Source organism: Odontesthes bonariensis, chromosome 5 (assembly GCF_027942865.1).
Source record: "Odontesthes bonariensis isolate fOdoBon6 chromosome 5, fOdoBon6.hap1, whole genome shotgun sequence".
Lineage (NCBI taxonomy): Eukaryota > Metazoa > Chordata > Actinopteri > Atheriniformes > Atherinopsidae > Odontesthes > Odontesthes bonariensis.
This window is the reverse complement of record NC_134510.1, coordinates 15,215,464-15,238,948: the sequence shown is the minus strand read 5'-3', so window position 1 is coordinate 15,238,948 and position 23,485 is coordinate 15,215,464. Positions and strand designations below refer to the sequence as shown.

The 23,485-nt window shown below is 41.7% G+C and overlaps 3 protein-coding genes across 3 annotated transcripts; 1 reads left to right on the top strand and 2 right to left on the bottom strand.

The window, feature by feature from the left end:
* Window positions 1-9,982: 9,982 nt before the first annotated feature.
* Window positions 9,983-18,055, bottom strand: sdha (succinate dehydrogenase complex, subunit A, flavoprotein (Fp)). The gene is made up of 15 exons (XM_075465001.1): window positions 17,975-18,055; window positions 16,122-16,208; window positions 15,771-15,932; window positions 15,456-15,599; window positions 15,038-15,202; window positions 14,785-14,933; window positions 14,523-14,647; window positions 13,217-13,385; window positions 12,938-13,133; window positions 12,662-12,833; window positions 12,216-12,334; window positions 11,971-12,082; window positions 11,738-11,868; window positions 11,407-11,520; window positions 9,983-11,318 (listed from the first exon to the last, which is right to left on the bottom strand). The coding sequence occupies exons 1-15, from the start codon at window positions 18,035-18,037 to the stop codon at window positions 11,232-11,234; spliced, it is 1,995 nt and encodes a 664-aa protein (XP_075321116.1). The 5' UTR covers window positions 18,038-18,055; the 3' UTR covers window positions 9,983-11,231.
* Window positions 18,056-18,300: 245 nt separating this feature from the next.
* ccdc127a (coiled-coil domain containing 127a) lies at window positions 18,301-21,361 on the top strand. The gene is made up of 4 exons (XM_075464999.1): window positions 18,301-18,379; window positions 18,873-19,010; window positions 19,540-19,784; window positions 19,960-21,361. The coding sequence occupies exons 2-4, from the start codon at window positions 18,881-18,883 to the stop codon at window positions 20,404-20,406; spliced, it is 822 nt and encodes a 273-aa protein (XP_075321114.1). The 5' UTR covers window positions 18,301-18,379; window positions 18,873-18,880; the 3' UTR covers window positions 20,407-21,361.
* Window positions 21,362-21,731: 370 nt separating this feature from the next.
* Window positions 21,732-22,892, bottom strand: LOC142379756 (telethonin). The gene is made up of 2 exons (XM_075465000.1): window positions 22,591-22,892; window positions 21,732-22,376 (listed from the first exon to the last, which is right to left on the bottom strand). The coding sequence occupies exons 1-2, from the start codon at window positions 22,722-22,724 to the stop codon at window positions 22,025-22,027; spliced, it is 486 nt and encodes a 161-aa protein (XP_075321115.1). The 5' UTR covers window positions 22,725-22,892; the 3' UTR covers window positions 21,732-22,024.
* Between the last annotated feature and the right edge of the window lie 593 nt (window positions 22,893-23,485).

The following is a 23,485-nucleotide window of genomic DNA, read 5'->3' as shown; positions in this document are numbered from 1 at the left end:
ACAAATTGTAGGCTCATTTCACCACTGAACTTGCATCAAGCTCGTGGACATAATGAAAGAAATCTCACATACTCTTTTAGCGTGCTGCATAACATGTTAACATGCTAACAAAGAATGTCAAATTCTTTAACCCAGAAACAAGATAATTCTATTACCTTAATGCTATTACTGTGTCATGTTGAGGGGTAGATTCTCAGTTTTGCCCTGTGGCAATCGCTGCTGCCATCTTGAAAGTAGCAGGATATTTCATGTAAAAACCACCCATCCATCCATTTTCTATACCCGCTTAATCCATCAGTCAGGTCGCAGACCAGCTGGAGCCTATCCCAGCTGCAAGAGGCATCCATCACAGGGCCACACGAGATAAACAACCACACACACTCACACCTAAGGACAATTTTAGAGACATTAACATTAGCCTAACATTCATGTTTTTTGGACAGTGGAAGGAAGGGGAAAACATGCAAACTCCACACAGAAAGCCCCCAGCTGGGAGTTGAACCTGGAACCCTCCCGCTGTGAGATGACGGTGCTAACTACCACACTACCACCGTGCAGCCCACCCCATATAAGTACTAACCAGGCCCAACTCTATGTAAAAACCAAATCTGTCAATTTTCCGCTCGTGCTTTGTGGGTTTTGCTCAGTACAGACAGAATTCAATAACTTGACCCTGGACGTAGTGTGTTTCACAGAAACATCTGGGAAGCCTTTTGGTTGTATAGAAAGAGAAAGAGAAAAAGAAAAAGTGAACAGTTGAGTGAATTAACCTTTCACTCAGCCTCTGTGGAGAGGCACCTGGAAGGAAAAGAAGACCGCAGATGCACATCAGTTTGCAGCAGTCTGAACCTCAGACTTCCCTTTCAGAAGCCGATGCTGTTTATAAAGTTGTTTTGTAACGTCCCCATGCCAGTAATGTGAGAACCATGCATATGGTTTTGATGGTAAGGCTTGTGACTTTATTGTCGGATGGTTTATAAAGTGGTGTGACGTTTCTGCAGTGTGCAAGTTGTTGTTTTACGTGGAAGGTTTAGCTCTTGCCCCTTAGCCACCACGTATTTGGTTAGCATGACAGGCTGCGCAAACAGCGCAATCGCCGCACAGGGAGCGCAGATTTGCACCGGTCTGTGTCCTACCGTCAGTATTTGACAACCTCTAGCAATGGAAATGCGCTTCAAATGCCCCGGAGTTCCCCTTTAAAGGGTTTGTGAACAGTTTCTGCCGCAGGACAGGGGGTATTTCCTTGGAAGGATAGGCTGTTGCCCTCAGTAAGAATGAAAACCATGAAGAAGCGTAGGTTTCTGGAACAATAGAGAAGTCTGTGTGAAAGTAACATCCCCCATGCTGAGGTTTTACAGCACAATGTCCCACTGCGGTGTAAATGTCAATAAAACAGCATTTCTGTTTCTCTTCTTATGTGCTGTTTATTTTGGATGTTTATATTACTTTAACGATATATATTATGATTGAGACTCCTCCTTGATTTTTTTTCCTTCAATAAGAGAAATGACAACATATTGGAGAGGAAACATGGCAGATCAAATATCTAGCGTTTCCCAGATATTACAAGTTACGCTATTTGAGGAGATGAATTAGCTAAGTGGGAATAGAGTGTACCAAGATGTCTGGGAGAACTGAGAGAAAGCAGCTCATATTACAGGAGGCAGGGAAGAGCACAGATAAGAAGAAGGAAAGTAAGACAGCGAAGACAGAGATCTGGTGGCTGGTTAAATCTTTTTGAATCGTGTTTTGACATGATTGTATCCCAAACAGTGCGTGCTCTTTGTCAGTTTCAGGGTTCCTAACGGAGAGTCTAAACAGGAAGGAAGCCAGAGACTGGAAAATATGATGCTAGAACTGACTAGAGGGAGGGGAGAGATAAATAAAGGGCGTCTGGCTGCTGGAATCTCTTTCCTTTATTTGCATGTCAGACACTGCGGAAAAGAGAGGAAAACTGACCACTCGGACAAACCCATTAGGAAAGTCACTCAATTTTAATTTGGTGTCCCCCCCTTTTTGGCAGGATCTGGATTCATGGCCTGGTTTTCCAAGTTTCGGGCCATGCATTGCTTCTCTGAAAGTTCCATGAAACGCTCCTTTGTTTCCTTTGGTATTTGCTTCTCTGGGCTTATCTGCTTTTTACGGTAACTGAGGTGTCTGAAACTTTGCTGCTAACCATCGAAATGTATCCAATAATTTTGGGGGGGGGGGGGGGGGGGGGGTCTTTGTCTGTTGTCAAATAGCACCACCACATAACAGGAATGTGTTATTTTTCATATTTGTTGAATTTTCCCATTTAGGTATTCCTTCCCAGTATTTTTATTTTATATTCTATTGGGCTGCAGAGAGCAAAAACCTGATAGCTGTAAGGTCAGAGAGAGCTTTGCTGTTTGAGTTACTGCAGTTTATGTCAATAATGTCATACCCAAACAGCATTATGATAAGCTAAAGGTCAAGTAATCCAAAGCAAAGTCTTGCTAGACACCAAATAAAACTTTATGACTGACGATATCAACTAGTTATCCAGTAGACCTTCAGATATAAGTGAATGTTTTCATTATTACAGTTGAAACTGGATAAACACAGCAATTCAGCCACTGGGATTGCAAATAATTGTTCATGGTTTTTTTTCTCAGTGCAGAAAGCTGCTTCTTCTTTTTCTTTTCTTTTTTTATGTTTCAGTCCCCAACCCCCTCCTCCAACAAGCCCTCCATCTGAGCATCGAACTCCTCTGAAAAAAAATCCAAATATGGTCCTAAATTGGCTTCTAAACCTCAGATAAACTACAGATTATGTAAGCTTTCCGCTGACAGTGACTATCACTGCCAAACATATCAAAATTCTCCATGCATTACACAGTATTTCTCTTTGGTTTTGTCACCGTGAAGTAGGCTTTACTTTACAAAAAAAAAAGGTCCAAATGTAGAGAAGAGCAGCAAGGTGACATAAATACCAGAAATCCTTTCATCACATTCTCAATCTCGCCACAGATAGATAAATGGTGTCTTATCCTTGCTGACACCGACATGGAGCTTATTTTTCTCTTTGGGATAGGCAACAGGCAAAGGCATGGCTCCCTGTTACAGATCACATTTCCGAAAAGACTATAATAAATCCCAGATGGGGAATTTTAAAGACATGCGTAGCGGAACTTTGAAGTTGAAAATCACACAGGGCTCACATTGAAAAAGGCAGGCAGTCTGTCGATAGGTTTTGGCGTTAAAACTATGCCTGTTATGCGAGCGTAAAAAAGAACAAAGTCACATAGCAGCGAAAGAACACTGGTTCTGTGTTTCTAGGTGGTTGGGGCGAAAGCAGAGAGGCTGAGAGTCATGTTACAGTCGTCATTAGGGGAGGGTTCAGGGTGAAACCATAGCAGGTAAAGTTGAAAGTGGTTGAAATGTGGTGGTGGCACGGTGTGCGTTGAAAAAAAAGGGGAAGATACAAGAGTGCTGCAAAACTCTGGTTTTACCAGTTTGACTCTAAAGCCGCTGTGACTTTTGTTTTCTTCCATCGTGAGGTGAAGGTGAGGGAGGGGGCGTGCAGACCTTTTGATCTTTCATCTGCTGCATTCAAATCTGTTCTCTGCAGTTTTCCCACAAACATCAGGCCCCTGCTCTCACGTAATCGGTGCTTTAGGCAGTGAGGAGGAAGAATACAGACGCACTGCTAACCAGACAGGCCCTCTCACATACACAGGGCACACAGACTAACAATGCAGACATCTGGTCAGGCAGCAGCAGGTAAGCCGCCGGCCAAAACTGCGAAAAGCTCTTCAATCAAATTTAAGCAGCAGTGCATAATAATGTAGGTGTGAAGGAAACCTCTCATACTCCGAGGGGCTTTAGTAGGCATTGTTTGTATACGCGTTATTTCTACAGAGGTTTCTCGCCTGATGAGGAGCTTTTCAGTAATGCATCTTCCTAATGATATCCTACAAGTTCATATACTTTGAGCTGCAAAATTTCAATTTGCACGCAAGCTTATCTTGATAAATTTCCTGTCGATTGCTTTGCTCGTGGACATTTGCCTCGCACTGTCCCCGGTCAGTATCTAATTCCAACTGCACTGTGAGGAGAGGTCAGGTCCCTGAAAGCAAAGTAAACAATTATCCTTTGGAAACGTAGTGAGAGAGCAGCGGGAGGTGCAGCAGCTGTCTCAGAAGCTAGAAAGTGCAATACGCAGCATTTGCTTTCTTGTAATGGTTACAATGACCCATCTCCGGTGTTTTAGGATTAGGCTAGTCACACAGCCCTGTGGATAGCTCTTTAACATCTGGTGACATCTCATTCCCTTTTGCGAAGGGAGCACAGCGTTGGGACAGGAATGGCAGGTTTAAAAGGTTATTCCAGGAGAGCAGATGCGGCCTGAAGCCACACCTCTCTCATGTCAGCTCTTCACCTTGTACTCTGATCACTCCAGAGAAAACAAACAGTGACTGTAGGTTATTGAAGAAAGAGGATGATCCACGACAGCTACTTCCTCAAATGTAAACAGACCAATGTAATTCCACTCGTGAAAGGCAGGAAGGGAGTGGTCTCAGTGCTACTGCACAGCTGGGTTATCGGCAGTTGTAAACTCATTCTGACTTCTTGGAATTAACCTTTGATTCAATGGTAGTTGTGGGTGTTTTCATGGAGGTGTGTGAGCCAAAGGCTCTTGATTATAGCATTTCAGAGTCACTACACAACGTTGGCTTCTTTTATATGACAGTATATAGCTGTGGGGAAAGAAATCTGTGAGTTATTAAAAAACACAGCCACTGTTTTTTTTACTTTGACTTAACCCTCTGATTGAAGTTATTGTTAATTCTGATTATTTTTTTAGCCAACAAGGCTGGAATACAGTCAATGGCACCGAAAAATGAGAGTTGAAATGTTACTATGCAGAATGAGGTGTCCTGATTGAGTTCAAAGCTTTCTCTCCGTTATGAATGGGGACATTTCTGACAATATGTGAAAACTATTTGGGGAATTTCCACAGTTTTGTTTCAACAACGCCCATTGTACACAGCAGTGTTGTACAATTCGACAGAAGTATTGAGCAACACGGACTCTTTTTGAAAAGGCCATCATGAAGACGTCCGGAAAAATAGAAAACACATCCCCCTCTGGCTGCGGTGTCAAATATTTGAGTGGTTTTGACTTTTTTGTCTTAGCAAGATAGATAATATCCATATTTCCCAAAATGTTTAACTATCACCGTGTTTCAACTAATTTACAATATGCATCTGGTGAAATTAGCTAAAACACTGACTTCTCTATCTAAGGAAATAAATAGATGTTAAACAGACTCATTTCAATTTAAACTTAACCAAGCAGCCAAAATCTGGCTGCTTGCATGGTCTCTAGGGGCATCATTTTAAATCAGGCCTCAGATTGCGGAACAATCTCTTTAGTGTGAGTTTGTCTATTAAACCCTTACAGTTTGACTTTCACGGTATCATCGCACTTACTCTAGCACTAGTTATGCTCTTAGCTGTTTGGTTTTGGAAGGAAATGCACTTATGATTTCTTGTGACCTGAAGTTCTTTTGCCTACCGATGTTGAACGCACTTATTGTAAGTCGCTTTGGTTAAAAGCGTCTGCAAAATGACCGTAATGTAATGTAATGTAATCATTGCAGCATTAAAACTGGATTACCAGCTCAGCTTGTGTTGAATCGAAAGACAAGACACACTTAGCGTTTTTCGTCATTATTTCCCAGAACTCTTTCAGCAAAATGTGCTTTGCAGTTTACAATTTACAATCTCACCCATTGCGGTTTACTCACACTAACCAGTTACCTTTGTCATAATGTGCGTCACGTATGTAATCATGTCATAATGAACGGTTCCTGCTCAGTGTTAAGCCAACACCCAGTGTGGACACAGCTGCATTAGGTAGTCCTGACCGTTTACTACTGTCTGGCTAGTCATCAGGTTTTAGAAAGGTCAGCTAACCACACCTCTGACTACATTTTCTTCTCTGTGTATTTCCTTTTTTTTTTTTTTTTTTTTTGCATTAGTTTGCATTGCAAACTCATTGAAATGGAGATGTGAGAGGTGAAACAAATAGAAAAAATGTTGTTTTTTTTTCCTCCATCATTTCTTTCCATTATCTTTAAAAGTCCTTGGGGCCTGTTAATGACAGTAATCGCCACATCATGATGCTGCCACCGCCATGCTTCATGGTGGGCTTGCTTCACTCGCAGTAATGGCTTTGTGTAATTTGCAATGTTTTCCTCAGTGGCCAAAAAGTTGAATTCTTCTTCTTCTTCCGCGTCTTTGGGAGGTGTCACCGCCTTTTTTGAGTGTCTTTTTAAAGTAATACTATGTAACTTCTCAAAAAGCCCATTATGGAGCGCCCCCTACAGGCTTGGAGGTAATGTACGGTTGCTTTGTCGGCCTCTCTCTTTCTCTTCCTTGCTTCATCAGTCAACGTCTTCTTCTGTTTCTTCGGTGCCTCTGCCATGATGATCGTACTGACAATGTTGCGCTAGCTTAGCCTTATACCTGGAAGCGTGAGAGGGGTCTATTTGTTTTTGCGGTAGGTGTGCCAGAAAGCAAGTCAAAGTACTTCCGCTCAGCTCCCGGGCCGCTCCAGCAAAGTTACATAGCGCAGTTATTCCAACTCAGACCCCCGAAGGGCATAGGAGACAGGCCAATCGTAATATTAAAACTCATTCTAGCCGCACAATTTTTTTCAAGCTGTTATTTTAAGGTAGAAATGTTACATAGTATTGCTTTAATAGAAAGTCTGTAGAAATCGTTTATAGGGTTTTCTCCTTTCCCCTTGTTAGGAGTCTTAAATAAAGACTATAAACCGTCTAAAAGCAAAGATATAACCATTTCCCTTTTTTTCGCATCGTGTTTTTTTTCCCCGCTTTTCAGGCCCGTGAAGCCAACCACTCGGGTGACCGGATGGCAGCGGAGCGGAGCAGCAGGACCGCCCGGACACTGAACCACGTGGCCCTGGGGCTCGGGATTGGGGGCTTCGTCCTGATGGTTATCTACGTGGTGGTTATTATCTCAGTTGTCTAAGTCCGTTTCGACACCCTTTACTTCCTTTAGTCGTCTTGCTCGTTCTATGACAAATAATCAGCCAACATTAGAAAAACATTACTGGGCACAGTTGAGTTTGTATTGAAAGTTTGTAACAAAAAAAATCTTTATTAAAAAAAAAAAAAAACTGAATTGTCAAAAATGTCTTTATAAATAAAGTATGTTAAAAAAAAAAACATTTGCGTTTTTTATATCATTTGTGGTTTTCAGCGGATTGGTGTAATCATTTTATCGTTGTCTTTCTACCAACAGCGTTTCCATCTGATGTTTTTCGTCTGTTTACCCCTTCACACGCAGCGGCAGGTCTTGGCACGTGCAATCCCCCAGGAGGGGATGATGACGTACGTTATTCTGGTGACCTCAAGTTCTGGAAGGGAACATAAAATTTCCGCGCAGCGTATTTCTAGCTATTTTTTTTCTCTCTTTGAAGGCAGCTGATTAAAGAACTTTGACATTTAAAAAAAAAAAAAAAAAAAAAACGAAGAAAAAAAAACACTTGTTTGGAGAAAGATTCCTGTGTTTACGCAACTGTTGGCACATCATCTCATCTGCAAGCACAATTAGAACTTCTCAAGTGTTTGTGTATCTTAAATTATGACATTATGTCAGATCCATCAGCAAAAAAAAAGAAAAAGTTTCAGGATGTCTGTAATGACTTCAAGACTTCAGCTGCACGGTTTTGGAGCAGAGGCTGGATCTGCAGGAACATTTAAAGGGTTGGGAGTCATTAAGAGTTCCTGTAAACTTTCCAAGGCTGTTACCGTAAAACATTTTCTTTCCTCTGCTCTCCCTGCCCCACCTTTTTTTTTTCCTCACTTCAGTTGTCCTCCTGACCTCATCGAATACATCCGTGATCTCATTTGCCCATTTGCACTTCTGTATTTTTACGCTTCCCCTTTCGACCCTTGTGAACTTTTTTTCTATCTTCAGTTTGTTCTTCTCTTCCCCTGCTTTTGTCCCTCTTTTGCACTCTCCATGCTGTCCTCAAGAGGTTCCTTTTACATCGGCCACTTAGCCTAATTGTAAAAGCTTCTGGTATTCCCGAGGCACAATGAAACGTCCCACATGGATCTGGAAGAGAAATGCTGGTAAAATACGGGCTCCTTTCTTTTTCTGCTTATTCATTTTATGCTGTTGACTTTACTCTGTTGAGTTGCTCTGATTAAATCTTTTGTCTGTGGTTTTAATTGAGCCATTTGACATTCCTGCTTGAAGTCTTTTCTGTTTTGTCAGTGCATAAAACACCCAGTGATAATGAGTCCATGCACACATGAACAGGTGCGCTCCGGGGATTATTAGGAAGCCCGTGTTAAAAGAGCTTCTTAAAGCACTATAAGGCATGCATCCCCTCTGATCTCGACCAGTTTCAACAAGCCGATGGTGATTTTCTCCACTGCGTGAGTAAATGACCACGTGCTAGTTGTTATACTTGACACAATCTGTCTGCTGTTTAAAGCCAGCGTGCTTCTAAGGTACATGTCTTGATACATGGCATGGCTATGTAGCTCAGTGCTTCAGAGAATGCGCAGCTGTTCGTGCATGGGAATTATTTGCCGACAACATCAGCTGGTAGCCATTATCAACAGCCAACATCCTGTTTTGCAGTGTGCTGGAGCCTTTCCCGGCAGCAGTAAAACGAGATGCGGAATATCATAGCCTGGACAAGCAAGCAGTCTATTACATGGGATTCCTCTCTATGGTGTTTCATTTTGTTCACTTTGTGTGTGTATTTATGAGCGGGCCTCATTTATATTTCGGTTCCTTCTTCTATCTGTTTCTGGGATTTAAAGATGACTGGGATTAACTGTTTTTGCACCAAAAAGAGGGAGGGAAAGGATTTTTTTTCATGCAAAGTTGTGCAACAAATTTGAAAGAAAGATTAAAACGTCAAATCTATGATAGACTACATCTATTCTTAAATCTGAGTGATCAAGCACAGGTTGTCGGCCCTGATGGATGACTACACGGAATCTGATGCTTAACAGATGGGAACATGGTGCTGTGGTCGGGCGGGTCTGTCACAACACGGATGTTTGCATATTTTGTTATTTGGAGTTTCCATTTCCTTCAGCAGCTGCATTCCTCATTCTTGTGGTTTCCTCAGTAATTGCCCTCTGAAACTACGTCACATTTGTAGTTCGGTTGTAGTTGTAATATTATTAGTTTCTAATAATTAGTACTAACACTAGTTTCTGTTCCTTTTTTCACTCGCCTAACATCTGCTGCTGTTCAAACAAAGATCGGACCTTGCTCGTGTTTACAGAAGAGTTTTCACTGGAGTTAGAGTGAATTTTTTTTAAAAAAAAATACATACTTGGGATTATAGCCTCTTAGTTCTTCATTGACTTCACATATTGCTCGTTGTTCGGGGATTATTTCAAGAAGGAGCTCATCACTTCCGAGAACTCATTTGATTCAAACCGTGGATTGATTGTTTCACATCTTTTCATCAAACAACCCTTTCGTTTGCGGTAACAGGACGAGTAACCGACTCAATCCCATAGGTCTAACCCGTTTGAAGGTTTTTTGTTTGTTTTTTTTTTAAACTGGCATGGACATGGAATGAGCTCAAGTTACTTTGTTTGTTTTATCATTAGGGATTTCTGTTTCTAAATTTCCTGCAGCTGAAGCTGTCTGCCACATAACAGCAGCATGTGCAGTTTTACTAACCTTAGCACGAACACAGCTGAGGTGAAATAACTCAACACAAATGAGCAGCCTCATAATTATTTTCCATTTGCAGCATAGCAATTCTGCTGCAGAACTCCTCGTTCAGTTGTGTGCTTCTGCTGCCCCCTAGTGGAACGAAAGTGCTACGAGTCACACCAACTCTTCCATGTTGCTCCTAAAAAGCAATATTGCATTCCTCTTGACCTGCATTAAAGTACATAGGCGTCTTATCTTTATCCACCTCCTTACTACACAGACCATCCAAGAGCATTTGTTTCTATGCATAGCATACACTTTATTGAATATATGAAAACAAGTACAAATGGCAAAACCAAAAGAAAATTAACCTTTTTTTAATACAGGCAAATAAATTAAGTCACCCTTTTCGTCGATTCAACACAAGAAGCACTGCGTGTGATTTTGTTCTGCATTGAAAGAGGCAACACTGACCACATCCTTCACCATCAGTGTCAAAGTTATCCATACGAGTTGGAGTGAGAGAGGTAAATGTCCGTCCTTTAGCGCAATGCCACGCACACGCCCTTTTCTTTACAATGAAAACAACTCCCTGAAGAAACCTTTCCCTGCAACCTACAAAGCCAAGTTACTCTTACAGCCTGTGGCTTTCACTGACCTTTAATTGAATATTTCCTCATTGTTCAGAGAAAAAACATCTATACTTAACCATCAAAAGAAGCCATTGTTCCATTGGCTGAGATGCTAATGTGGATACAATAATTTAAGCTGCTTCATTTGATTAACATCTATAGAGATACTCCAGATAGTTTAAGCTCAATCAAGGCTGTTCGCTGATTATTTACTGAACAAGAGCAATGTGAAGACCACACACGAAGGGTAATAAGTAAATGCAAGCCACGATTGAAGGCCACAGTGAGATGAACTCATACTTTAACTCGTACATTTCACCATATTTATTGTACATTTCTGCAATATTTACATACTTAAAACTTCCCTCTGTCTCGGCGACATGTGCACTTTGAAGTACAGTCATTCCTACGGTCTCCATACTCAGTCAAACGCAGAGAAATTTTTAATCATAGAAGCATTTAGTACGACGCAAACCTATGAGAGTATGATGTCATCACACAAAGCTAAGCTTGACTTATGAAACATGTTCCAATTTTCTTTTGTTGCTGTGGCTAGACATTCGGAAACGCCCTCAGTCACTCCACTTCACTTAAGTTTCTGATGATATGTACAAGACCGGCTCACACAGCGCGAGAGGCCACAAGAACCGTGTCGATTTAAATAAAGGCAAAACACGCATGAAGGACAGGAGCAGGAATGTGACACAAAGATCTGATGCCGTCAAGACAGGATTGTATTTGACATCTCTAAATGGACACAAATTGTGCAACAACAACCATTACTTGTCCCAAAATGCCATTACTACTACAGAAACTGTGAGTCTTCTTAAATAGCATTCTGTAATTGAGGAGGGAGGAAGTGTGAGGAGACGGGAGAGGAAATGGGAGGAGGACAAGATGAAGATATCTTCTTAATAGGAGCGGATGGCGGGCGGAACGTGAGCGCATTCCTGCTCATCCAGAGAATGGTCGATAACTGGGCGGTACCTCAGAGTCACCTATAATTAATCAGAAGCAAAGGTAAGCTGGGTGTCACCGATGATACCCAAGTTTAAAGCTGATAATGGCCAGTAGAGCAGTTATTACCTTTCCAGTCTTGGGGTCGACGTAGGACATAGTGTGTTTCCTCCAGTGATCATCGTAGGGCGTCTTCTCTTGACCCTGCAGGGGCTTAGCATAGTCGTACTCATCAATACGATCCTAGCACAAAGAGGAAAAAAAAAAAAACTGTGAGAGGGCAGACTGACTGCAATCAACAGTGAGATCGTACACTCACATATTTGTGCAGATGCAAAAGTCATCATTAGAAATATTCGGATTGTGTTTTGTGTAATAAAAGAAGAAAAACTAGCTAAACTATAGAAATAAACTGAGAGAAAGGATCAGCAGAACGTAGATGAAAAGTGGGAAAACTGACTTTGAAGTCCTCCCTGGCATGGGCTCCCCTGCTCTCCTTCCTCTGCTCGGCAGAGTGGATGGTCTGGACGGCGTTCAGCATAAGGTTCTGCAGCTCCAACGATTCCACCAAGTCTGTGTTCCACACAATGCCTGAAGAAGAGGAAGAAGGGGGGGGGGGACGCACAATATAGTTTTAGCTTTCTGCTAAGACATTTAAATAAATTGACACTGTAAAGGGATGAGGTGCCGCACCTCTGTCAAAGGTCTTCATGTGCTCCATGGTGCCGTAGATGCCGTCCATTTTGTCACATCCCTCCTTGAGAACAGAGCCGGTACGGAACACAGCGGCGTGATTCTGCATGGTCTGAGTGCAGAGGCAGAGAGACATCATTTAGCTTTTATTTGGAGAATTAAGTACAGTAAAGTACAGTACTTGAGTAAATGCTTTATGGCCCAAAACAGATACAATCTATACACACACGGATGTGTTTGTATACCTTCTGCATGTTGAGCCTGATCTCAGAGGTTCTGAGACTTCCATTGGCAAACCTCAGCTTATCCAGGTTGGCCACAGACTCCTCTCCAGCACTGGGCTTCAGGGGGGACAGTTTCTCTCCTGGAGAGAAAAACAGCATGAACAGCGTCAGACTGAAGCAGGATGGATGACTCGTACTGAAACACTGATCTCTGATGTAATGCTAACAGTCGACCATGACTGTTGGACATCAGAGCTGCTTCTAACATGTCATTTGACTAATATTTCTTGACATCTACATGTAGAATCCAAGTATGTTATTTTAGTCGGTTTTGATAATGTGCTATTCACAATTCCTAAACTGTTTTAAGTTTCAACATAATCCCACTAGAGTTAAACAGATGTAAATGAGACCATTTTGGATGTACGACCTCTTTGATTCTAACATTTACTAACAGAAGTCCTCACCAGGTTTGTGCTGCTCAGCAATTGTGAGGGCGCAGGCTCTCCCAAACACCACCAGGTCCAGCAAGGAGTTGGCACCCAGCCTGTTAGCACCGTGGACGCTGGCACAAGCAGCCTCACCGCAGGCGTACAGTCCAGGCACCACCTTGTCCGCGCCGTTGGTATGATCGATCACCTGAAAGGTCAAAATTCACATGGGTTAGGGTTAGTGATGCGTATTCACTTTTCTGGGGGAACTTGGAAGGGAGCGAGGTGGGAGTGTGTGAACAAACAATGTACCTGTCCCTTGTAGTTTGTGGGAACTCCTCCCATATTGTAATGAACTGTGGGCAGGACGGGGATTGGCTCTTTAGTGACATCGACTCCAGCAAAGATCATGGCCGTCTCTGAGATACCAGGCAGCCTTGTGGCCAGCTGCTGAGGAGGCAGGTGGTGAAGCTGCAGGTACACATGGTCCTTCTCTGGACCGACACCCCTGAACAATCACAGAAAGACATGCTCAGTTGTTACGCTCTTCAAATTTATACGTTTACCATGACGGTATAGGCGCGTTCATACCTGCCCTCTCTGATCTCTATGGTCATGGAGCGAGACACCACGTCTCTGGAGGCCAGGTCTTTGGCGTTGGGAGCGTAGCGCTCCATGAAGCGTTCTCCCTCGCTGTTGATTAGGATTCCTCCCTCACCACGGCAACCCTCTGTGATCAGACAACCGGCTCCATAGATTCCTGCAAGAATCCACATGTTAAATGGTTATCCGTCAGCTGTTATGGCACAAATACGTTAGTGTAGTGTCCCAGCAGCATAACTTTAAGCAGGCAGTTCGAGCCAAGTTTGAACAAAACAAAAAAAACAAAAACAAAAAAAAAAAAAAAAAAAAGATGTGCCACAAACCATCAAAAGTAGCCGTCTTTACGATAGCTTCATAAGAATCCTATATATTGCATGTGTAACATTTCTACTACATTCCCCTCTTTGAGGCATAAGGTCAATCTTTTACGTTTTATAGTCATGGCATTACACTGTAAAACTGTGCCAATAACAATTATGATTCTGTGCTTAATGTAACCGAGCGGTTATAAACATGCTTATCCTGCATATGCCACTGCAATAACATATAACAAGAATATATTTGTGAGGGTGAACTCGAATACTGTGAGAATCTTTCTCATTTCCATATAAAAGTAAGAAAAAAATATTGTTAAGTAATATAGTTTTAATTTGACACATTTCCTGGTTGGTGGCAGTTTTTTGTGTGTTCCCATTGCTGTAAAAAAAACAAAAATGAAAGAAATCACTTTCAGTTTCTACCTCTAACTGGCCGGACAGCAGCTGAGGTGGTCGACTGCACAGCCGGTCTGATGTCACTCTAAATTCCCACTACACCCACATGCTATCAAAATACTTGATAATCCAACTGCATACATTTACAAAACACTTGCAAAGTTTGTGAACCGACATAAAAAGGCAAAACAACCTCCGAGTTGGAGCTCACACAGCCATATCCCTGCGTTATATATTACTGGAAGTTCTGGTGTCAAATGTCCACGGCAACAAAAATAAAGATGACCTTCTGTCTTCGTGGAAGTGATGGTAACGGAGCACTGAATTAATAGTAAGCACTGACGTGGATCAGCCCGTTTAAAAGGAAAATTTGAATACAGAGTGGCTTTGTTCGTGATTTGTAACCAGTGTGAAGCAAGAAGTGAATGAGGTTTTAATTCAGAGTTACTGCTTTGTTCTGTATCTGTATTCTATGAATGCGTTTAACTGAAGCTTCCACACAAATAAGAATCTCTGGTATTCAAATGGTTTGTGGTTTCTATGCCTATGCCTTAAATTAGTGAGTAAGATCCTCCTCTCACCGGTGGGATGGAACTGCACGAACTCCATATCCTGGCAGGGCAGACCAGCTCTGGTCACCATCGCATTGCCGTCTCCAGTACTTGTGTGAGCAGATGTGCAGCTGAAATAGGCTCTTCCGTAACCCCTGGAAGGGACGGAAGAACGCATTTCTCAACTTTCATTCACTTGCAGACACAGATTTACAGAACAGGGTTTCATAAATGTTCCAACATAATCTCATGTAGCTGACAATACTGAACTATAACTGAATGCACGTCCTACCCTGTGGCAATGACGGTGTTCTGTGATCTGAAGCGATGAATAGATCCGTCCTCCATGCAGAGAGCAATCACTCCTTTACACTCTCCGTCTTCCATCAGCAGGTCCAGGGCAAAGTACTCCACAAAGTAACTAGTGTCGTAACGAAGAGACTGCACAAAAGTCAGAAACACAGATAAGCGAAATGCAGGCAAATGGCTCTCAACAACAAGACAAGCTTCTCAGTGCCCAGCCTGAGAGAATCATATGTGCTCACCCTTCCATAGAGTGTGTGCAGCAGTGAGTGTCCTGTCCTGTCTGCCACGCAGCAGCAGCGGTGGGCCTGGCCTCCCTTTCCAAACTTCAGACTCTGACCGCCAAAGGCTCTCTGGTAGATTTTCCCTTCCTCAGTGCGGCTGAATGGCATACCAAAGTTCTCCAGCTGGGAAAAGAGAAAAGAGTTTCAAATCTACTAATGGGAATCACATCCTCATTTAACAGCTAAAGTTTTAGGTTTTTAAGCTTGAATCCCAGAACAATTACACAGGCAACTGTTTCAAGTTGACTGTTGCTCTTCCAAACTGAAAGGCTTACGCTCCCCGTTTTACATCTTTGGTGGTCAGAACATAATGCTGGCCAGCTAAGATTACCCAGTGTGAACGGGCAGGTGTCTACAGGTATATGTGGGGTCTTACCTCCACTACAGCTGCAGGAGCCTGCTCTGTCATGTAGTGGATGGCATCCTGATCTCCGAGCCAATCAGACCCCTTCACTGTGTCGTAAAAATGCCACCTCCAGTCGTCCTCCTCCATGTTCCCCAGAGCCGCATTGATCCCACCCTGTGAGCAAAGGTTAAAATGAAAATACTCAATAAAACTAAATAGAATAGCTGTCATTTGTGAAGTCTTTGATTTACAGTGAGCTACATTTTAGTGTAAAAATGCAGACCAATTTAAGATTTGACCAACAAAAAAATATCCTCAACGAAAGTCGACAACATGCCGTCATACCTGTGCAGCGACAGTGTGAGACCTTGTGGGGAAGAGCTTGGTGACGCAGGCAGTGTTGAAGCCAGCCTCTGACAGGCCAAAAGCTGCCCGAAGCCCAGCTCCTCCAGCTCCTACCACCACCGCATCGAATTCATGATCCACCACTGGATACTGAGTGGAGATCTGAAGACAGTGACAGAGAAGGAACTGTGAAACTTCTAACAAAGAGCACACAGAGGAAAGTGAAGCTGTAACAATAGTCAAGGAGTGCTTAATACAAGCATTTCTCATACAGTATGGGGAGCATAGAGTTATTGTGCTCATCCATACTGATAATCCATATAGCTCCATAAAACGGCGGATAGAACTCACATCATCAGATACTTTGGTATTGTTCTTCTTGCCATAGATGGAGAAGTGAAAGTTTCTGGAACCCTGAACTGCAGCAGCAGCAGGGACCTGGCAGAGAAATGAACCAATTAAATCAGTAAACAAGCCAAAATACAATGAGGGCAGCTTACCAACAGAAAAATAACTTTAAATAAATATTACACTGGTTATAGTAAGCTGTGTTAAGCTATAGTAAACCACCACATTTTGTTGAGGAATCACTCATATATAATTAAAGAAATAAGAAGAAGAAGAAGAAGAAGAAGAAGAAGAAAAGAAAAAAAGAGAGAGAAACACAAGATAATTACAACCTTCAAAAATAACATTATTATTATATTGAAACTGAAAAGGTAATTTACACTGCTTGATTTAATCTGAATAATTGCTCTGATAGTCTTTGGACATGGCAGACTGACAGGATGTGTTCAAATGTTGAGTTATAGGTAATATGTAATAACAGTCTCGTCAACAAAACTGTATCTGGTTACAGCTATGAAACTGATACTTTATAAGAATAACCAAAGAGTTTCTTATGATATGGTTTACTGAACCAACCCACGGAAAAAGAAAATCAAAGCTAAAATATTGGCACCGTGAGGAAACTCTTGTACCGTTGTGCTCTGCCAGTCTTAAAAAAAAATAAATTAAATTTTACCTTTTCAATAGATTTTCCATATAAAAATTTTATATTCTCATATAAAATTGGGCAATCTATATTTTTTCATTTAATAGTCTTGAACAATAAACCTCACTATAAAGAATGTTCAAACCAACTTCTGCTTGGATTTCAAGAGCTAAACCTGACTTTAAAGTACGAGCAAAATGGGACAATAAATGGCATAACTGTTAGACAAAAAAAGTAGCATGAAGAAAAACAAAAAGGCATAATTTCCTGAAAAAACCCCAAAAACAATCTACAGTTAAAGTATGTTCAAAGTTAAGTACTATGTGAGACGCAGTTTAATTATAGCGAAGTACGGATGGCATTTAATGAGGTGTACACACGATTAACTGTAATTTTCTATGATAAAGGTAATCGAAAAAGGTTACAAAAAAGTTTCTTGAATATGTGTTTTGGTCAAGTTTATCTTGAAATAATACCGCGTCCTCCATCGGCCATCTTGAATGTTGCCATTTTTCTCTTCACCTACACTTTCCTGCCACTAGGTGGCTGTAGTGTTTTGAAGTGCAGCCACCTGAGCAGTTGATTGGCATCCAAACTATCAAAACGCATACACGTACAAGAATATCATATTTTGAATGTTGACCTCTACAGTTACCACAAACCATCAGGGAGTTAAATGTGTATTAATTATAAAACGCACTTTATTTGAATCCACCATCCAAGACGTTAACATTCATAACGGTTTATAACTCCATGTTTAAAAACAACCTTTTTTTCGGGGCAATCAAATCTAATGGTTTTCATTACCATACAGTTACTTTCTTGTAAAATTACTTCAAATATAGTGTATATTTATTAACATGTTTGAGCTAGCATGCAGCTTTTTTCCACAAAGGCAACTGATTATAACGTATAAATTGGAACAAAATACCTCCGTCAGTTTCAAAAGGATTATTACAATGTAAAATGTGAAATAGAGATGACACAGCTATATAAGTGCAAATTTTGGGCTATTCAGCTTTTTTCCAAAGTGTCACATTGAGACGCCCTGTGCTACATAATAGATTACGCAAGCCAGAATTCACCGGTTACGAAAGCTGACTTCTGACATTCAGAGTAAAGAAAAGAGAAAATCTACACACTTAGCAAATGCATATATAGATAAATAAATACAGCATAAATACAGTTTAAATGTTAAGTAACTACTCACTGCTTTTTTGTTGGATAACACCCTCTTGGTGAGGAGATGGGACGCAGCGCGTACACTCGCCATGTTGTCAGTTGAAGAACGGTTCCCGAAGCACATCAGAGGAAGAGATATTCTGTTGGACTGGACTAAACCACTTTGCAAAAAGGGGGGTATGACTTATTTCACACATACTTTTTATTACCTTAAACGTTTATACAATCTTCTCAACAGTAAACTATAGATGTAAACAAAATTGAAATATCGACAAAATAAAAAATACTTGCGTTATCACATGTTAAGAGAATATCATACAAGTTGATTCCCACGAAAAACCCTGTGCCGGTATATGGACTGCTAAGGCGTAATAATTGTATAATCGGGGTATGTAGGAACAAATGCATAAGTGACCTAGACATTTCATTCAAGGTGAGACACAGTTGTATATATCTAACATACCTGCACTGATATGTTTTCATCATTGCGCAGTTGAGATTCCCCTTGTTATGTTTATATTAAATACTGTAGAGGGCACAAGACGCCACGCTAAATGTTAGCTAGCATTTGTTAGCTGAAGCTTGCTTTGTGCTTAGCTGGGCTGCCAAACTTCCAAATCATGAGTCATGAACATAGTCTGAGGGGCTTGCAATTGATGTCTGCCACGGTGGTTTGGTAAATGCCTTCAAGCTAATTACTAACAAGCCTTTAGTACTTGTGTTCATTTGCAAGACAGTATTACCAGCCCCACTGAGTTATAGTGGACACTCGTGCAATTATTTTGCATTGAAACAATACTCTGATATTTAACTAAGCCAATGTTAATGTATTGAGCTACTTTTAGGCGTTACAGTGTTACAGCAATTATACAGAAATCCCTCAATTCTAATGCTCTGGTCTACTGTATGTATTTGTGTGTTTACAGCAGCATCCATGAACAACTTGAATGATCCCCCTAGATGGAACATCCAACCAAACCCGAGAGGTAGGGAGGCGGGGGCTGGTGATGGCAACCAATGGAACTATGCCCTGCTGGTCCCCATGCTAGGACTGGCTGCATTTCGTAAGTTACACAAGGAGATGTGTTGAAGTTTGTGGATTAGATGTCATACAGAGGAGGAACACTTGCGTTTTTTTACTTAATGTACACGTGAGAATGCTCCACCGGAAAAACAGATTGAGTTTATGAGTTCCTATTTTTGCCTCTGTCCTGTAATTTTTGCTCTATTTGCTGTGCTTGTATCGAATACTTAATGGACTACACAATATATTTAACATATTTCCTGTCATGTCTCTTTGTTCGTTAGAACATGAAACTGTGGGGGTTGACATGATTAAGTGGTTACCAAAGATGGGGGACACTTACTGAATTACAGCTACAGTACAATGCATTTATTGAAGTCTTATTAGGCTTTATCAGCTCAGTTAATCAAATCAATCCTATTTTTTTCAATTCAAGCAATAGAAGATCCTCATTTAGCATTTTGCTTCTATAAATGGTAGTTTATTTTTATCTCAAGATTATACAGTCACAATCGTAATCAACCATCTTCACTTAAGATTGTCCTCACTTCTGTCCATCATCCATTCAGGTTGGATCTGGACAAGGGAATCTCAGAAGGAGATCCAGGGGGTTAAAGCCCAGTATGAGAATGACGTGTCTACAATCAAAGGGGAGATGGAGGCACGTTACCGGGAGACTCTGACAGAGAGAAGCCGGGCGGCGGCAACGTTGGAACTGGAGCTGGAGAAGGAGAGACAGCGGGTGAAAGGCTACAAGCAGGCTCTCATATCTCAGACACAGCAGCTTATGGAGGAGCGAAAACGGCTGCAGCAGGTAATGCTGTGCAGGTCTTATCCATGCACGTTTTCAGCGCTCTCTCTTCTGTCCCGCTACTGATACTCCTTACAACTCTTTTTCTTGTCTTACTCTCACCTTAAACTGGGCCTCCATTCCTATTCTTGTGTAACCTGTGGCTTCGTCTCAAAACTCTGTCTTTATCCTTTACAAGGAGCGAGAGGCGTTGGATGAAGCGAAGCAAAGGTTGATGAAATCCGGTGCTGCAGGTGCTGCACTGCGTGAGGCCCTTGAGAGAGAGAACAACTGGTACCACCGCGCCACAGCCACTCTGAAGGAGTTGGAGGGTCAGCTCGTGGAGCGGCAGAGCGCCTACTGCTCCCTGATCCAACCTCGAGACCAGCGACTGGAGATGGAGAAGAACATGCTGCTTAAGGTCGTTAAGGATCCAGCCGTGGCACAACTGGATCTGGAGTCTGACCTGAAGGATATTTTTAAGAGAGACACGCACTGTGCAGACCTCCTAAACATGGACAGAAGGAAGAACGGAAGCCTTATGTGGGTGTACCTCAAGTACTGGCAGCTGCAAATCACCATGCAGAAACACAAAAGAGCTGAGGAAGCCATCGTAGCAGGGAAAACCCAGCCTTCCATGAAGTGAGAAAGAGCAAAGATTAGCTGGCGTCCTCACTTCACTTTGAGTTTATGTGGGTCAGGAGTGGAAAATGCCTGTTTTTGTATAATCATCTTCACTAGATAGGGATGCTATGCAAACACCTCAGACGTCATCTCAGCCATCCTCCTATCTATTATCTCGGAAATGAAATGAACACACAGTATTTAACCCAACATCAGAGGCCTCGAGTAAGAGTTGTTAGCTTTAAATTAGCTGCGTGGCAACTTAAAATGCACTAGAATTCATCAGGTGGTATCAACAGGAGATACATAACCGATGCCTGATAGAATAGAAAAATATTTTTCTTTTCCTTTTAGAAACTTGTAAAATGTAAACAAAAACACGTCAGCTTGCATTCTTGTAATGCTTGTGATAATAATGTACAAACTTAAGGTTATTATTTTTATTTTCTTTAACCCTTTGTCTTGACATGAATTGAGAGCTCCCATAAAGCTGCTGCAAACGCACCATGTCTTGTCGGGAGACTGCTTTAAAAAAAAAAAAAAAGGATGAAAATGAAGTAAAACAACTATCCATCAATCTTTTTACACTAGTGTAAAAGATGTAAAATATCCAATATTTGAGAAAATGTATTTTTTTTTTGTTTTTTTTGTGTTTCGGTCTTCAGTTGGATATATTTGATATTATACCAGCGGGACCTTCCATCATCTATGACCTCTTCTGCTACCACGAACCGATGCGATCATGTGATAAAGTGAAGCCTTTAGAATAGTCTTGAGTGTTTTTTTTCCCCATCAGTGATGTGATATTTTTGGTCTTTAATTGCAGGTTTTTGGGAGCTTCATAACTATGTGTGAGTTGGGACTTTATTGAAGGCGCATGTGTACAAAATATCAATGCATCAGAAATATTATTTAAGAAAAAAAAACGCTGAGAGAATTTTAAACTAACTCGCTTATGATTAAAGGATGAACGGAAATCTGTATGAATTCTTCTTTTCATTGGTTTGTGCTTACATCTTTTTGTTTTGACCTCAATGGAAAAAAAAAAGTGCAATCCTTTAAATACTTTCTTTTCTTTTTTTTAAATGTAGCAACTCATTCTCCAGGTTGTGTTGTTTTCCCCTCAGATTCCAGTCTAACCACACGGGGGTGCTGCTACATCCTGGAAACATGATCACGTAACACAACAGAAAGCTCATACTGCGTAAGGTTAAAAGAAAAGGGGGGGGGGGGGAGGTCGTGAGTTGAAAATACATGGAAACAAGACATATCAGCACTCTGGGCCATTTAGAAGAGCAGGCAAAAGAAGCTTCAAGACAGAGTGACAAGAATCAGCTTTCTACAGAATCAATGTCAGAATGTCTTTATAGTAAAGTGTGTCATACATTTAGCGAATATTAACACTTAATTTACAAAATATCATTATTAGACTGTTGAAATCATAGCATTATCTTCTCTGGGTGATACTGTGAATGTCAAGTTAGCTCATGAGATAAGTTTATACAACACACCATTGAGGCTAATATCAGGAGGTCATTCCTTTTTTTTTTTTAAATGGTACAATTTCAAAAATGTATTTAATTCATTCTAGTGTACACATTCCAAGAACTAAGGTTACGGTCTCCCTCCATCTCCCTGCCTCACTCCCGTCTCTGCGTCTGATGAGAGGCTTCCCTCTGAGAGGACATCAGACTCAAGGCTCGGAAGTTTTCTCTGACAGGCTTGCAGAGGTCCTGAGTTGTGGGAGTTACTTCCTCTTTATCTGATCCAGTATCCCCCTTCCTCGGTATGTGAGGCATGATTGTGCAGGTTACTGTGGTATGATGTGGGGCTCTGCGTGTGTTGATGAAGGGCAGCTGGTGCTTTGTCATCCTGCCCCCCTCTCTGCCCAGCATCAGGGTCTGGCCGGGGCTCCTCTCGACCATGAAGTGAACCACCTGCTGCTGCTTGTAACTCTCTCTGCGAAGACGGTCTGTCTCTGACAGTGTCAGCCTGCAACACGGTGCACAGTCTCTGTAATCCACTAACGCCGAGTCATGCAGTCATCATCATGTAAAACATCTTAGATTACTTTTATTTTTTCAACCACTCCACATGAAATATTACAGCTGTGTTCCTCTACCTGGCAGAGGCTGAGATTACACTTTGCAGATTTTTACCTTTACATAATCCCTGTGTCGTGTGTTTACCTTTGTACAGTATTTACCTGTACTGAGGTCTTGTTTCAAGGACCAGGCTCAGCCAGCATGCATGGTAGCTCTCCTTCTTCCACTGATTGTCCTCTTCGAGATCACAATGGGAGTTCAGCAGGTAGCAGCCTCCTCTGCTCACACAGTGCATGGTGTGATTGTGTGAAGAGTGTCAGCAGTTGTCTGTCTGTGCCAAGACTAATGTCCACCTTCACACGGGTCCTGCTTGGAATTGTAAGATTCAAGGGGAAAAAGAACACAACAAGCTATCCAATCATCATAGACGTGTGTGTGTGGGTCTGATATGTGTTTGTGTGCGCTGTTCAATGTCTTAAGTATCCAGGCTTGTTTCTATTTTTACCCCTCTGTGTCATATTGTAGTGAATGTTCTCTTCTCAGACATCCTGCAGGTTGGCTTTCATCTGAAAAGTAGCTTTAGGTCTTTCCGTGATGCGAGCAAACTGGATTCAGCCAGCTGAGCGCTGAATGCGAACCTCATCAACTTCTTGGGCTGAACTTCAGAATTTCAGTGTTTCATGTGCTTGCAAACTAAACTGAGGAAGCTCGATTCCGCCATTGAGTCTATATCCATACAATCATGACAAATACAACATAGACAACATCTCCCCTCGGGGAACTTTGTTTTCTACATTGAGTATACCCACAGGTTTAGGGACATGTTAACGTTTCTGAGTATATGTGCGATGACAGAGATATAAAGTGAGCAATGTGCTCCAAATAAATGATTCTAAGTGTAATCCCATCTATCCACACCTCAAATGTGTCCTCACATGGACCTCATGTTGCAGGAAGGAAACAGCTGAAGGGAGTCAGATCACTGACTGACGCTCTCAGTCCAGCACATCAACCCCAAAACAAATCAGCAAGTGGACTGAAATCATGTCAAAACTG

What these genes read in the sequence shown, in the direction of transcription:
- sdha (XM_075465001.1), bottom strand. Translation starts at nt 18,037, where the DNA reads ATGGCGAGTGTACGCGCTGCGTCCCATCTCCTCACCAAGAGGGTGTTA. An exon ending in ATACCAAAGTATCTGATGAT is followed by an intron (nt 15,933 to 16,121) that starts GTGAGTTCTATC and finishes CACTGTCTTCAG; the next exon opens with ATCTCCACTCAGTATCCAGT. An exon ending in CTCACACTGTCGCTGCACAG is followed by an intron (nt 15,600 to 15,770) that starts GTATGACGGCAT and finishes CTTTGCTCACAG; the next exon opens with GGTGGGATCAATGCGGCTCT.
- ccdc127a (XM_075464999.1), top strand. Translation starts at nt 18,881, where the DNA reads ATGAACAACTTGAATGATCCCCCTAGATGGAACATCCAACCAAACCCG. An exon ending in GCTAGGACTGGCTGCATTTC is followed by an intron (nt 19,011 to 19,539) that starts GTAAGTTACACA and finishes TCATCCATTCAG; the next exon opens with GTTGGATCTGGACAAGGGAA. An exon ending in AGCGAAAACGGCTGCAGCAG is followed by an intron (nt 19,785 to 19,959) that starts GTAATGCTGTGC and finishes ATCCTTTACAAG; the next exon opens with GAGCGAGAGGCGTTGGATGA.
- LOC142379756 (XM_075465000.1), bottom strand. Translation starts at nt 22,724, where the DNA reads ATGCACTGTGTGAGCAGAGGAGGCTGCTACCTGCTGAACTCCCATTGT. An exon ending in GAAACAAGACCTCAGTACAG is followed by an intron (nt 22,377 to 22,590) that starts GTAAATACTGTA and finishes ACCGTGTTGCAG; the next exon opens with GCTGACACTGTCAGAGACAG.